Genomic DNA, 13452 nt, shown 5'->3' on the forward strand with positions numbered 1-13452 from the left:
TGAAATATTTACTGACCTACAGAATATATATTGATTCATAAATGCAAAACTAATATTGTTGTGGGGATATTTAAAAGAACTACTTTCATGGATCACATTTGGGCTCAGAATTTAAAGAGGTGTCTTACATCACAGATTGAACAACATTTACTGTATTTTCCGGCGTATAAGACGACCCCCAAATTTAGAGATAAAAAGAAAAAAAAAGTTAAAAAAAAAATGGGGTCCATCTTATACTCTGCTGTTGTCTTACTGTGGTGGGGGGCAGCGGTGATGAAGCGGGGTCACAGGAGGCAGGGGTGGTGCTGGTGGGGTCTGTGCCTGGCAGCGGTGGTGGAGCGGGGTCACAGGAGACAGGGGCGGTGCTGGTGGGTCTGTGCTGGCAGCGGAAGCTGTGCTGGCTGTGTGGAGCAGGCCGGTGCGGCAGGTGTCCCAGGTGCTCTGTCAGCGGTCCGAGATTCAAAGAAATGGCACCCGGAGCGGCGTGTGCGCAGATGGAGCCCTCAGCCGCGAGCTCCATCTTCGCATGAGCCGACTCCGGGCACCATGATTTGAAATCAGAGCATCTGGGACATCGACCGCAGCTTCCGCTGCCAGCACACCCAGCCGGCCACCCGCCTTCATGGAGAGACAGCCAGCCCCACAAAGAGACAGCTAGCCGCACAGAGAGGCAGCCAGCTGCCCGCACAGCCAGCCACTTCTAATCCAAAAAATACGGTACCTACTTATATGCCCTATAAAACGACACACGGCGTATAAGGCTACTTTCACACTAGCATTGAACGACATCCGTTGCTATCCGCCGCCTTGAGGAATTACGGTAACCGTTGCAGGAAACCGTTTTATTCCTTTATTAGCTACGGATAGAAACAGATGGCCTTGCGTTGCATCCGTCAGCCGACGCTGCATTGCATCCGCCTGGCAGATGGAACGCTGCATGTTGCGTATTTCTGAGCTTGGCGGAGTGTCAAAAAAAACGCAACCTGCAGGATTCCGTCGGCGTCCGTTGTTTTTTTATAATGGACGCCTATGGTGGCGGATTCCGTTAGAATCCATCATTTGACGGATTCCTTTAACGCATCCGTCTTTACACAACTGCGCATGCCCAGATGTGTAAAGTCAAGAAAAAAAAAAACTATAACGGATTGCGTTACTTTGTACGATCCGTTGCATCCGTTGTGCCACTATATGCAACGCATCCGTTGCATCCGTCACACAACGCAATGCAACCGATGCCGTTCAACTCAAGTGTGAAAGTAGCCTAAGATGACCCCCGACTTTTGAGAAGATTTTCAGGGGTTGAAAAGTCGTCGTATACGCTGGAAAATACAGTAATCTTGCAGAACACAAACATCCAGAGATTGTGGTGTGATGACCCTACAAAGCTTGGGTCAGAGAACACTTTAGAGCACAGACCCACTGTGCTGTTTTAATATTTAAGATTGGTGTCTTGATTTTACAGGATACATCAGATTATGTAAGTTTTATTTTTTTTTAAAAAACTTACCTGTGTATTAAACAAACTAAGGGCTTATTTACACACTGCTTTTTTTGCTACGAAAAAAAGTCAAAACAATTTACACTACCTGCAACATGAATGAGATTTCTGACATCTCATGCGGCTTATTTTTCCTTGCAGATTTGAACCAGCATGTCATTTCTTTCAGCGGTTTTGTAGCATTTTTCAGCCACTTATATGAAATGGTATAGGAATGCAATATTAAGAGGCTAAAATTTAACTTTTAATCCTAATGTCAATAAAAACCTAAATTAGGTAAAACAGGTAACCCAAAGCTCCTTGGATCGCTGACAATCTCAGCCTCAACACAATATCCAAGGAGCCTATAAATATATAACAAAATTATCAAAAAAACAGACTCCTTAGTGTTTTGTTGGGAGCTTGGGCACAAGACCTCTGACCTCTAATGTGATACTGGAGTCCCCTGATGATTCTAACGAGATGAAATGCGTCGGGACGAGGGCCAGGAACATTATAGGGGAACTAAGAGAGGGTTAGATGTGGTCTGCCCTTGTTAGGGCGGAAGTTATTGGAGTAACAGGCGAAGTCAGTTTCCCTAGGGATGTTGTAGGGTCAGATTAGAGCGGATGCTGTAAGGACCCGCACGGAGGAAACCCCGATATACCCCAAGCTGCAAGGAATGGGTGAGATCGTTTACAACTCATCTTAAAAACCTTGCCTTTTGTGGATTCCTCTTTGAGGACTACTATGCACTATATGGTTTGTTATATTGAGGTTTTTTTGATAATTTTTTCTGTACTCATATATTGGACCACTGTCCAATTTTGAGTGAAATCATCACACTCAATTTTTCTGTTTGCATGTTATGTTTTCCTGATAATTTTGTTATATGTTTATAGGCTCCTTGGATATTGTGTTGAGGCTGAGATTGTCAGCGATCCAAGGAGCTTTGGGTTACCTGTTTTACCTAATTTAGGTTTTTATCGACATTAGGATTAAAAGTTATATTTTAACCTCTTAATATTGCTTTCCTATACCATTGTTTAAGTGGCTTCCCTCCTGTTTGAGGACGTTTTTTCTGCAGCATGGTGTGTGAACCTGTTATTCCTGGGTCATGATTCTTTGCTTGAGACCGTACTTGTGCTTTTAATGTTTGTAAAATATTCCTTCTATACCAATAAACTTTTTTGATACATTTTTGCAAAAAAATACGTGGTTGCATATGAGACTCGTTTTTTGCTTTTGGTCTATATAAATGGTTTTTGAGTCAGCAAGATAAGTTTAAAATAATGAAAATCTGGAAGTGGTTGTTCTTTTCACTGTTTGAGGACTGCTGTGTCATTTATATGAAATGGAAAAAATGCAAGTAAAAATTAATGCAAAAATACATCAAAACAGTCAATTTTTCATGGAGAAAAAAACTGCTGCAAATACTCAATGTGTACACATACATTAAAAGTTTGTAAAGGGATTTCTGGTTTCTATTGTAAAGACAAGTTAAACATTTGAATGATGTTCACACTATTGCATTAATACAATCACTGATATAGAGAAGATTTTGAGGTCCTACAGCTTCGGTCTTTCTACCAGTTCAGACAGTTGGAAAAGGAATCTGTCTCTCATGCCTTAGATGAAGCCCACACACCAATTGCATTGACGAACAAATCAATCTCATGTATGCTGATGTTTACTATTTGACCATGCAATTGATTGCTTTATTTTCTGTTATGTTTAAAAATTTGAATTCAAAAAATGTTTAAACAAAATAAAATACAAAAACCATTTAGTCGTATCTTAATTAAAAGCAAAACAAATAAGAACAGCATTAAGAAAAAGTAAACAGGGCAAAAAGCATAGAAAAAGATTAAATCTTACTTTAGTTATAAAACCGTAGTCTTCAATTTCACATTGCCTGTAAAGTTCCATAGCTATCTGGGTATATTTACATAATTCCAATGCATCAAGCAAGAGATCTGTAGAGAATGTCCCAATATTCTGATTAGTATACAAAATGAACGATAAAAATATAAATGAATGAATGAATCAAATATTTTCAGACAGTCAAAAAAATATACATCTGGCCTTGCAACATTATTTTGTAAAATAAATCTTCAAGACTTTGCTTTTATTTAGAAGCAACCAGGTATGAATTTGCATGACTAAGTTTGCATTTTACTAGCTGTATTTCATCTACCTTTGTTTACCTGCTTAGTCTTCTTTTGTATTTTTGCTCAGCGTGAAGTATAGAAGCCACCGCTCTAAAACAGCAGCAGAGGTCGGTCCCCTTGAAAACAGGGTCACAGTCGCTACACTAAGGCTGGCTTTGGATCTTCGCTACCTCTCTCAGCCCTAATCATCTCTATAAAATTAGCTCCTCAGTCTGCACAGTAGCAGTTGTAGACTGTTGCTCAGTCACTTCCTCTCCGATTGGCTAGCGAACGCTTAATTTTAGGTCAGTAGCGTTCCATGCAAACTCTTCAGCTCAAGACTTCAATCCCACTGCTGCTCATTTTCCCATGAGATCCGGAGCCCTTATGAAAGCTTTTACAGTTCAGGACAGCAGACAACAAACTGTCATTCAATCATGAAGATCCGCCCGCAATGGCGGTCTTCAGTATAATGGCACCTGAGGTGAGATCTAAATTTGTACATGCGCCGGTACTGGTGACATTTTTCTGAAGACTTTCAAGAGATTAATCTGTGCAAGCTCTGCCCGTGAGTATTACAACGCCAGCATCAAATTGAATTAAGTTAGATGATAAAGACACCAGAGGCAGTGGAGGGGTCGTCGCAGAGCCGAAGACCCTACCCACAGTCCCGCCCCAATGCAGAGACAAAAACTTCTAAAGATGATTTTAACAAAACAAAAAACCCAAAAAACTGATTTTGGATTTCTTCACAGAATGTATGTATTAAATCAGTTTAACACCGCCATTATGGGCATACCTTTAGTTTACTATGCCTGATAACCAGTTACAGCAGCTATTTAAAGGGTTTACCAGTGCTTTTATATTGATGGCTTAATTCTATAAAACGCCATCAATATATACAGTTTGATGTGCATTTATTTATTTTTTTACAAAAACAAAAATGGATCCAACAGAAAGAAGTATAAGTCTTTCCATTATAATTTACATTTCTTTTGATTTAATTCCAGGGTTTGGCTAAAAAAACTGCATGTATTATTCCAGCCACAAATTGTGACCAAACCTCTTATGACAGTACAAATGCTTCTTCGAAAACAAAAGTCTTAAAAAAAAAATCTAAATTGCTGGAACTTCAATTCCTCTGCATGTAAAGTCCTCAGACAAGGGCAGTGAAATATTCAGATGATTGCAGCAATGATAACCTTGTGGGAATTACCGCATTTTTCGGACCATAAGACGCACTTTTTTCCCCCCAAATGTTGGGGGAAAGTGGGGGGTGCGTCTTATGGTCTGACTATAAGGTTGCGGGTGCGGGGAATGAGGGTGCCGCGGTGGAGCGGGTCATCGGCGGCACCAGCAGGCTGTAGCAGCATCCTCCCGCCCATCATCTCTCAGCGAAACCAGCGCTGACAGGTGGGCGGTGTGATGGGCGGGGGGGGGGGGGTGCGTGCATAATTAGCAGCCGGCCGTGATCACCCCTGGCAACTACAGCCTGGAGTGATCATGTGCGGCTGTATTCACTGCCCCCCGTGCATCATTATCAGCGCGGGGTGCAGTGAATCAGTGTACTCACCCGTCACCGTGTGTGGAGCCGCCCCCCTGCAGCATCGCGTCTTCCTGTCTGTGCCGGCGGTCAGCTGATCTGGACACTAGTGGCGCGCACCGCGATAACGTCATCGCTGTGCGCGCCGCTAGTATCCACCAGAATCGATCAGCTTACCGCCGGCACAGACAGGAAGACGCGATGCTGCAGACAACGGTGACGGCTCCACACAGCGGCGCTGCAGCTGAGACAGAGATCGGTGCTTCAGGGAGTGAGGAAAGGTAAGTATAAACGTTTATTTTTTTTTTCCTGTGCCACAGGATACTTGCCATTTACCAGGATGGGGGTATATCATGAGCAGGATGGATGGGGGTATTTCATGAGCAGGATGGATGGGGGCATATCATGAGCAGAATGGATGGGGGCATATCATGAGCAGGATGGATGGGGGCATTTCATGAGCAGGATGGATGGGGGTATATCATGAGCAGGATGGATGGGGGTATATCATGAGCAGGATGGATGGGGGCATATCATGAGCAGGATGGATGGGGGCATATCATGAGCAGGATGGATGGGGGCATTTCATGAGCAGGATGGATGGGGGCATATCATGAGCAGGATGGATGGGGGCATTTCATGAGCAGGATGGATGGGGGCATTTCATGAGCAGGATGGATGGGGGCATTTCATGAGCAGGATGGATGGGGGCATTTCATGAGCAGGATGGATGGGGGCATATCTTGAGCAGGATGGATGGGGGCATATCATGAGCAGGATGGATGGGGGCATATCATGAGCAGGATGGATGGGGGCATATCATGAGCAGGATGGATGGGGGCATATCATGAGCAGGATGGATTGGGGCATATCATGAGCAGGATGGATTGGGGCATATCATGAGCAGGATGGATGGGGGTATATCATGAGCAGGATGGATGGGGGCATATCATGAGCAGGATGGATGGGGGTATATCATGAGCAGGATGGATGGGGGTATATCATGAGCAGAATGGATGGAAGGTATATTATTAGCAGGATGGATGGGGGGTATATTATTAGCAGGATGGGGGGTATATGAGCAGGATCATATACAAGGCAGGAGGATCCTTATCAGAATGGGGTACCTTAGTAGAGAATTTGGGGACATTACCCCCATAACAGTGTCAGCAGCAGATCCTCGCCCCATAACAGTGTGTCATGACCATATTTTTTGGTTAAAATTTTATTTTCCTATTTTCCTCCTCTAAAACCAGGGTGCGTCTTATGGTCAGGTGCGTCTTATAGTCCGAAAAATACGGTATTATATTCCTTTTATTTGATCAAAATATGGGAGAAAATGGACCCGAAATTCAATGCTCATATAAAAGAATGGAATACAAGCCCTTATCTTTTGTGAATTTTATTCAGGCTCTTACCTGGACTGCATATAGTAGATGCTTTACAGGCAAATTGATATGTAACAGCAGGAAGATTTATTCCCGGAGAAATTACCATCGGTGTATTTGCTTCCAACATCTGGCAAAGTTTTTGGGAAACCAGATAGTGTAATTGTGCCGTCTGAGCATTGCAGTGATGTTCATATAAGTCACTAAATTGAAAATAGAATGGTAATACACAATGGATTGTCTAGAATTGCAAAACTTCCACGTTTAGATAACAATCATTTAGATAAGGACCTGTTTAAATTAATGGCCTTCCATTCACAGGGGTTGTCCGGTACTTTAATATTGATGACCGATCCTTAGGAAAGGTAATCAATATCAGATCAGTGTGGGTGTGACACCCGAAACCTCAGCTGATCAGCTGTTCCCGTTGCTGGCGATAGAGGCGGATGTGATGAGTTGTGGATCGGCTAAGTACAGCTCCGTCAACTGTATAGTGGCCACAGCGAAGGAACTTTGGACCACAGGGACAAAGAAGAAAAAACAAAAAAAGACACTGCTCCAGAATCACTGGAGCAGCCCCAACTGGTGGAGGTCCCAGTGCAAACAAAGAAAAATCGAGTGAAATGTCGCCTTTAAATTTAATTCCTGGACTGGAGCACAACTTTAAATCTGCAGTGACAGTCATATTTCCATCCCATATCTCCACACCCTCTCTCCCAATATTAAATAGTCAAAATGAAAAATCAATAATAATAATAATGTAACTATTCACAGTAATGCATAACAGCCATCAATATCTAAAATGTTAAAAAGCTTTATGGTAACAACAAGATAAATATGGATCAAGAGTGTTGCATGCAAAATTTGACAATCTTTATTATACAAAAAAGTGGATCGAAAACAGCCATGCAATAAAACTACCATGTAAAAACAAGCATGAAGGGGAGTGTGATTGGGTGGAAGGTCAGTAATAATAAATAACCCAGCCACACAAAATAAAGTACCTGGAGTAACAGGAGATATAAAGACTAAAACTCACTAGAATTATATGTTTCTGATCTCGCAAATTTGCTGGACTGTCTATGGGATCCATGTCAGGAAGTTGTTAATTTTATTTGTTGTTTAGTTATGTTTTGCAAAAAGTTAATTCATAAGCAATTGATTTGACCAACAAAATATATTGCTTGATGTATCAACACTAACAAACTGGAGGGTCAAAATATGTGCATTTTCTTAAACTTGTTATTACTATCTATATGTCCTTAAGTTTTGTAACGCATGATTTCAAGATTTGTTAACTACAAAACCTAATAAAAATCATTTGAATAGGAGATATAAAGACAATTGCAATGAGGAACGCATATAGAAGTATTAGAAGGCAGAAAGCCACAATATAAAGGTAGGAAAAGGATAACATAGTAAACCTTCCTACATGGCACACTCTAAACATATGAAAAACAGGGAGGACAAGCAGAGTGTAATGCAAAATAACAATTTGTTTTTATACAAGAAGGACTGGCACAAAAGGAGAATCAGCGGCAAAATCAGAGGCATGTGTATAACAAGTGGTGTATGAAAAGCGTATAACATACACATACAGTGTCAAATAGCAACTGTGAGATGGCAATATAAACATGGAGTGCTATGAAAAAATCATGATGAGGCAGGTGTATAGTAACTGCCAATACAGGAAAATGGGCAAAAGTCATAGCATGTGCACACAATAAATGCCCCACACTACGTATGTGTCAGACATAACCCATACACATAGCACAGATGGTAAGTTGATTATTATATACATATATATAACAATTGCATCATATACACCAGATTGCAGACACACTGACCATCAGGTCAGACATAAGAAGTAAAGGGCAATGCGCAGCAATAACCTAAGGCAGGAAAGGCATACCCATGGTCCACACACAGCCTGTGAGTAGCAGCAGAGAGGTCCCCCTTGAGAAGACCCCAGTCTTCTGGGGTCTTCTCCAGGGGTACCTCTCTGCTGCTACTCACAGGCTGTGTGTGGACCATGGGTATGCCTTTCCTGCCTTAGGTTATTGCTGCGCATTGCCCTTTACTTCTTATGTCTGACCTGATGGTCAGTGTGTCTGCAATCTGGTGTATATGATGCAATTGTTATATATATGTATATAATAATCAACTTACCATCTGTGCTATGTGTATGGGTTATGTCTGACACATACGTAGTGTGGGGCATTTATTGTGTGCACATGCTATGACTTTTGCCCATTTTCCTGTATTGGCAGTTACTATACACCTGCCTCATCATGATTTTTTCATAGCACTCCATGTTTATATTGCCATCTCACAGTTGCTATTTGACACTGTATGTGTATGTTATACGCTTTTCATACACCACTTGTTATACACATGCCTCTGATTTTGCCGCTGATTCTCCTTTTGTGCCAGTCCTTCTTGTATAATAAATATTATTATTTTGCATTACACTCTGCTTGTCCTCCCTGTTTTGCATATAGAAGTATGTTTGCAAGCCCTCCACTCACCCAGCTATGGCACTGAACATAGGATCCGAGAGATTCATTGTAATTTCACTTAAAGTGCCAAACACCTGGAAAGAGTGGGTGGGTTAGTAAATATAAAGATCTAACAAAACTCCATCTCAGACTAGCAGCAAAAATCACTAAGTAAGGCCACAGTATGCATATTACCTAAGGTGCTCAGTGCAGGGCAATGTACAAAAGGAGGGATCTCCCTCCCTGATGAAGCAAAAACCCTAGCGAAACATTTGTTGGGGTCTCTAGGTCATATGGGGTTGACTGTGACCGGCTGGAATCCCTTCTGTACATCCCCCCTGCACTGAGCACCTTAGGTAATATGCATACTGTGGCTTTACTTAGTGATTTTTGCTGCTAGTCTGAGATGGGGTTTTGTTAGATCTTTATATTTACTAACCCACCCACTGTTTCCCGGTGTTTTACACTTTAAATGAAATTACAATGAATCACTCACATCCTATATTCAGTGCCATAGCTGGGTGAGAGGAGGGCTTGCACATATATTTCTATATACGAACCTCATTGCAATTGTGCTTATATCTGCCTCCACTCCAGTTACTCTATTTTGTGTGGATGAGTTATTTAATGTTACTGGCCTTCCACCCGGTCACACTCCCTTCATGCCTGTTTTTACACAGTGGTTTTATTGCATAGCTGTTTTTGATCCACTTTTTTGTATAATAAAGATTGTCAAATTTTGCACACAACACTCTTGTTCTCTTGTGTTAATAATGTATGCAGAGAAGTGCTCAGCAATGGTTTTGCCTTACTGTGACACACCAATTGCTATTATGTCCCGCATTAGTTAGAGAATTTTTGCATTTATCTAGATAAATATGGGCCACTGATAAACTGAATAAAAATTGTGTACTATGCCAATTCATACTTGCATATCTGGAGCGCTTTCTCCACCTGACCAGAAGCCAATGCCCTCATAGCCAGTTCTGCCCCAAGCTCCTGCTCTGTGACTTGTAAAAGTAAAGCAAGTCTATAAAGTCTGGACTCTGTTGAAGGCACTTTTGATTGCTCATCAAGACCTGAATTTTGTTCAGGTGTCTTTTCGGATTTCGATTTGGACTTTGCAGTTTCATAAGCTATAATGTGCTCTTCTCTGAGCCGTGACACCAAAGATCGGTTTTCATATTCTTCAAGTGAAAGAAATATATCAAACTCTTCCTATAAAAAAAATAAACAAACAAAAACCTCACATATTACATGAAATGAAATACATTAATGTGGATGCATAATAGCCAACCAATGCATAAGATAAACTGTCACCAGTGCGCTTCAAGCACGTACCAGCATGAAGCTTTATTACTTGGGGCGTCAATATGCCCATGACCGATCTTTTGTGGTGTAACAACTGTGGCCACATTTAGAATTTACATTAACCTTTCTTAATCAGACATGAGACCAATGATCCTGTAACCCGTAATGCATCAACTAAAGAAAAAACGTGATACAAAATCTGGTGGCCATTGAGTGAAAAGAGCAAGAAGATTGATCATTTCATCTCATCACACCACATATATCCACGTAGAGCAGAATTTAAAGGGAACCAAACATCAGGATTTTCGTGTATAAGCTGCAGCCAGTGCAGTACTGGCACTATAATGCACAGTGTGTACATACCATCAGGGGGCAGCTCGGGTGTTTAGGCAGTGAAATCCAACTTTATAAAGTTTGAAATTTCGTGCACTTTTTGATTGACGTGTGCACCTCTGCAGATAATGTCCGGGCGGGTTATGCAGGAGTTCCCCGCCCACCCACCAGCCTGTTCCTCCCTCTCTCCTGATGTCCGGGCGGGTTATGCACGTGTTCCCCGCCCCCCCGCGCCGCCTGTTCCTCCCTCCCTCCCTCTGACTGTATGTAAATATCTAATCTTCAGAAACATGGCGCCGGAGTGGGCCTCTGAGCATAGCGCTTATCTCCGGCGCCATGTTTCTGAAGCCCCCCGCATTACACAACTTGGTGTCTGAGAGGGCGGCGCCACAGCGATGTCACACCGGCTGGTGTGTTGGCCCGGTGTCCTGGGGCGGCACGATACAGGAGCAGCAGGTAATCGCGTCCTCCGGTCAGCTGTTCTGTCCTGTTCTAATCGCGCGCGCGCGCTCCCGCGGTCACAACGGGCTGTGAAGAAACGAGGGCGCATGCGCCGCCCTCTCAGACACCAAGTTGTGTAATGCGGGGGCTTCAGAAACATGGCGCCGGAGATAAGCGCTATGCTCAGAGGCCCACTCCGGCGCCATGTTTCTGAAGATTAGATATTTACATACAGCCAGAGGGAGGGAGGGAGGAACAGGCGGCGCGGGGGGGCGGGGAACACGTGCATAACCCGCCCGGACATCAGGAGAGAGGGAGGAACAGGATGGTGGGGGGGCGGGGAACTCCTGCATAACCCGCCCGGACATTATCTGCAGAGGTGCACACGTCAATCAAAAAGTGCACGAAATTTCAAACTTTATAAAGTTGGATTTCACTGCCTAAACACCCGAGCTGCCCCCTGATGGTATGTACACACTGTGCATGATAGTGCCAGTACTGCACTGGCTGCAGCTTATACACGAAAATCCTGATGTTTGGTTCCCTTTAATGTCTTTAACCACTAATGAATAATACTGACAGAGTTGAGTTAGTTACATCCCTGTGCATTCATTTCTTTATAGACCCCTCACTTTCTCTGCTGAGACAGATGGAAAATCTGACTTTATTTTCATCCACTGACTTACGAGTAAATGGGTGAACACTCCTAGGTTTGTTGTATCTACGCTTGGACGGAAAATGCACACAAATATCAATTATGTCAATAGGGCCTTAGACATTTTCATTATCGCCCAACACCACCACTGAGAACTTAAACTTACCTGTAAATTGTGGATCGCTTTGAACATTTTTAAGTTTGCTTCACATATCTCGCTTTTTAGAAGGTTACCTATAAGACATGATTAGTATTATTTTAATATAGACAGCACTTTAAACAGTCTAGAAACGGTGAAATCAGTTAAAACACCACTGAAGTGTATTTTTATAGCACTGCTGGAGTGGTGCTTTAAATCTAAGCCCCATGCCTCCATCTTAGGCTATTTTCAAATTCAGTCGTTTCAAATCCATCAGGTCAGTTGTTGTGACGAAACAACTGATCCATTGTTTTTTAGCTGTCAACGGATGCAACGGATGTGTTATTCCACAGTATTCCGTTCACAGGAATTCTGTGAAATAACTGATCCGTCGCATTCGTTACATCCGTTGTACGTCCGTTTTACGACGGATCCGTCATGATCCGTTTGTTTTTGGGACAGCCCAATGGGAGTGCCAGACATTTTGGTTACCTATTTCTGTGTTTTCATAGGCCATCTGTGACAGCTTGTAGAGAAAGGGGCAGAATAAATGTTGTTCTAGCTAAAATGGTGTGTGGATTATTCCTATCAAGCCTATCTGGAGCCTTGCAATGTGATTGTGTACATACTGGGCATGCTCAGTAGCAAATAACGGAATCCTGCACTGGATTCCGTCGTGTGACGGATTATGGTGGAATCCAGCACCATAGACAACCATTATACCTCGTGACAAAATCCTGAGCAGTGAGTTTTTTTGACACTCCAAAAAACGTTACAGTGTCAGTTCCTTCCACCCGCCGGTCAATCATTCCACGACTAATCCGTCGGGCGGCGGATGCAACGCAAGGCCATTAGTCGCAATCCGTCGTTAATACAAGTCTATGGGGAAAAAACTGAATCCTGCAAAATATTTTGCAGGATACCGTATATTCTCAAGGCAACAGAGTCTTTTTGCGTCAGTCAAAAATTCGAAGTGTGAAAGTAGCCTTATACTCACCTTCTGGCGTCTTCACCTTCTATCACCGCAGCGCCAGTCGGTCTCCTGTTGTCAGCTCCAGTATTTCATGGCGCACGCCAGAGCTCAATACAAGTCTATGGGAACCTCGTTCTGGCTCTCATAGAGATGCAATAAGCGCTTGTGCCGTAACTTCTGACTTCCAGAGCAGCTTTGGTAAAAGGTGAAGCCTCAGGAAGGTGAGCATATGACAGGGGGTTTTACATTAAAGCCGCACTCCAGAAATGAAAAAAACCCTGCTATATATATCAGTATATCATTTTTTTCACATTTAAACTGGATGGTAAAACATATCCTTTTTATCTTTTCATTTTGTGATTATAGTTTTTCTTTTAAATGTTTGTATTACAGTTTTTTTATACACAACATAGGTATATAAACTATTATTCTTTGTACATTACAACATTAAACATTTGCATATCGATTGTAAGTTGTTGCTTTTTCTTAAATCCATTTTCCATACATCACAGACTGGGTCTACCATCTTGCCTGAGCCTCTGTT

General features: G+C 42.4%; 1 protein-coding gene across 2 annotated transcripts in view; it reads right to left on the reverse strand.

The window, feature by feature from the left end:
• KNTC1 (kinetochore associated 1) overlaps positions 1–13452 on the reverse strand; it is a 371840-nt gene that overhangs the window by 134471 nt on the left and 223917 nt on the right. For both annotated transcript variants that reach the window (XM_075323096.1, XM_075323086.1), the window contains exons 33-36: positions 11963–12030; positions 9985–10274; positions 6589–6761; positions 3356–3453 (exon numbers count right to left, since the gene is read on the reverse strand). In XM_075323096.1, the coding sequence (XP_075179211.1) occupies positions 3356–3453; positions 6589–6761; positions 9985–10274; positions 11963–12030 (629 nt within the window). The remainder of the gene's footprint in view (positions 1–3355; positions 3454–6588; positions 6762–9984; positions 10275–11962; positions 12031–13452) is intronic.

The sequence above is a fragment of the Anomaloglossus baeobatrachus genome, chromosome 1 (assembly GCF_048569485.1).
Source record: "Anomaloglossus baeobatrachus isolate aAnoBae1 chromosome 1, aAnoBae1.hap1, whole genome shotgun sequence".
Classification (NCBI taxonomy): domain Eukaryota; kingdom Metazoa; phylum Chordata; class Amphibia; order Anura; family Aromobatidae; genus Anomaloglossus; species Anomaloglossus baeobatrachus.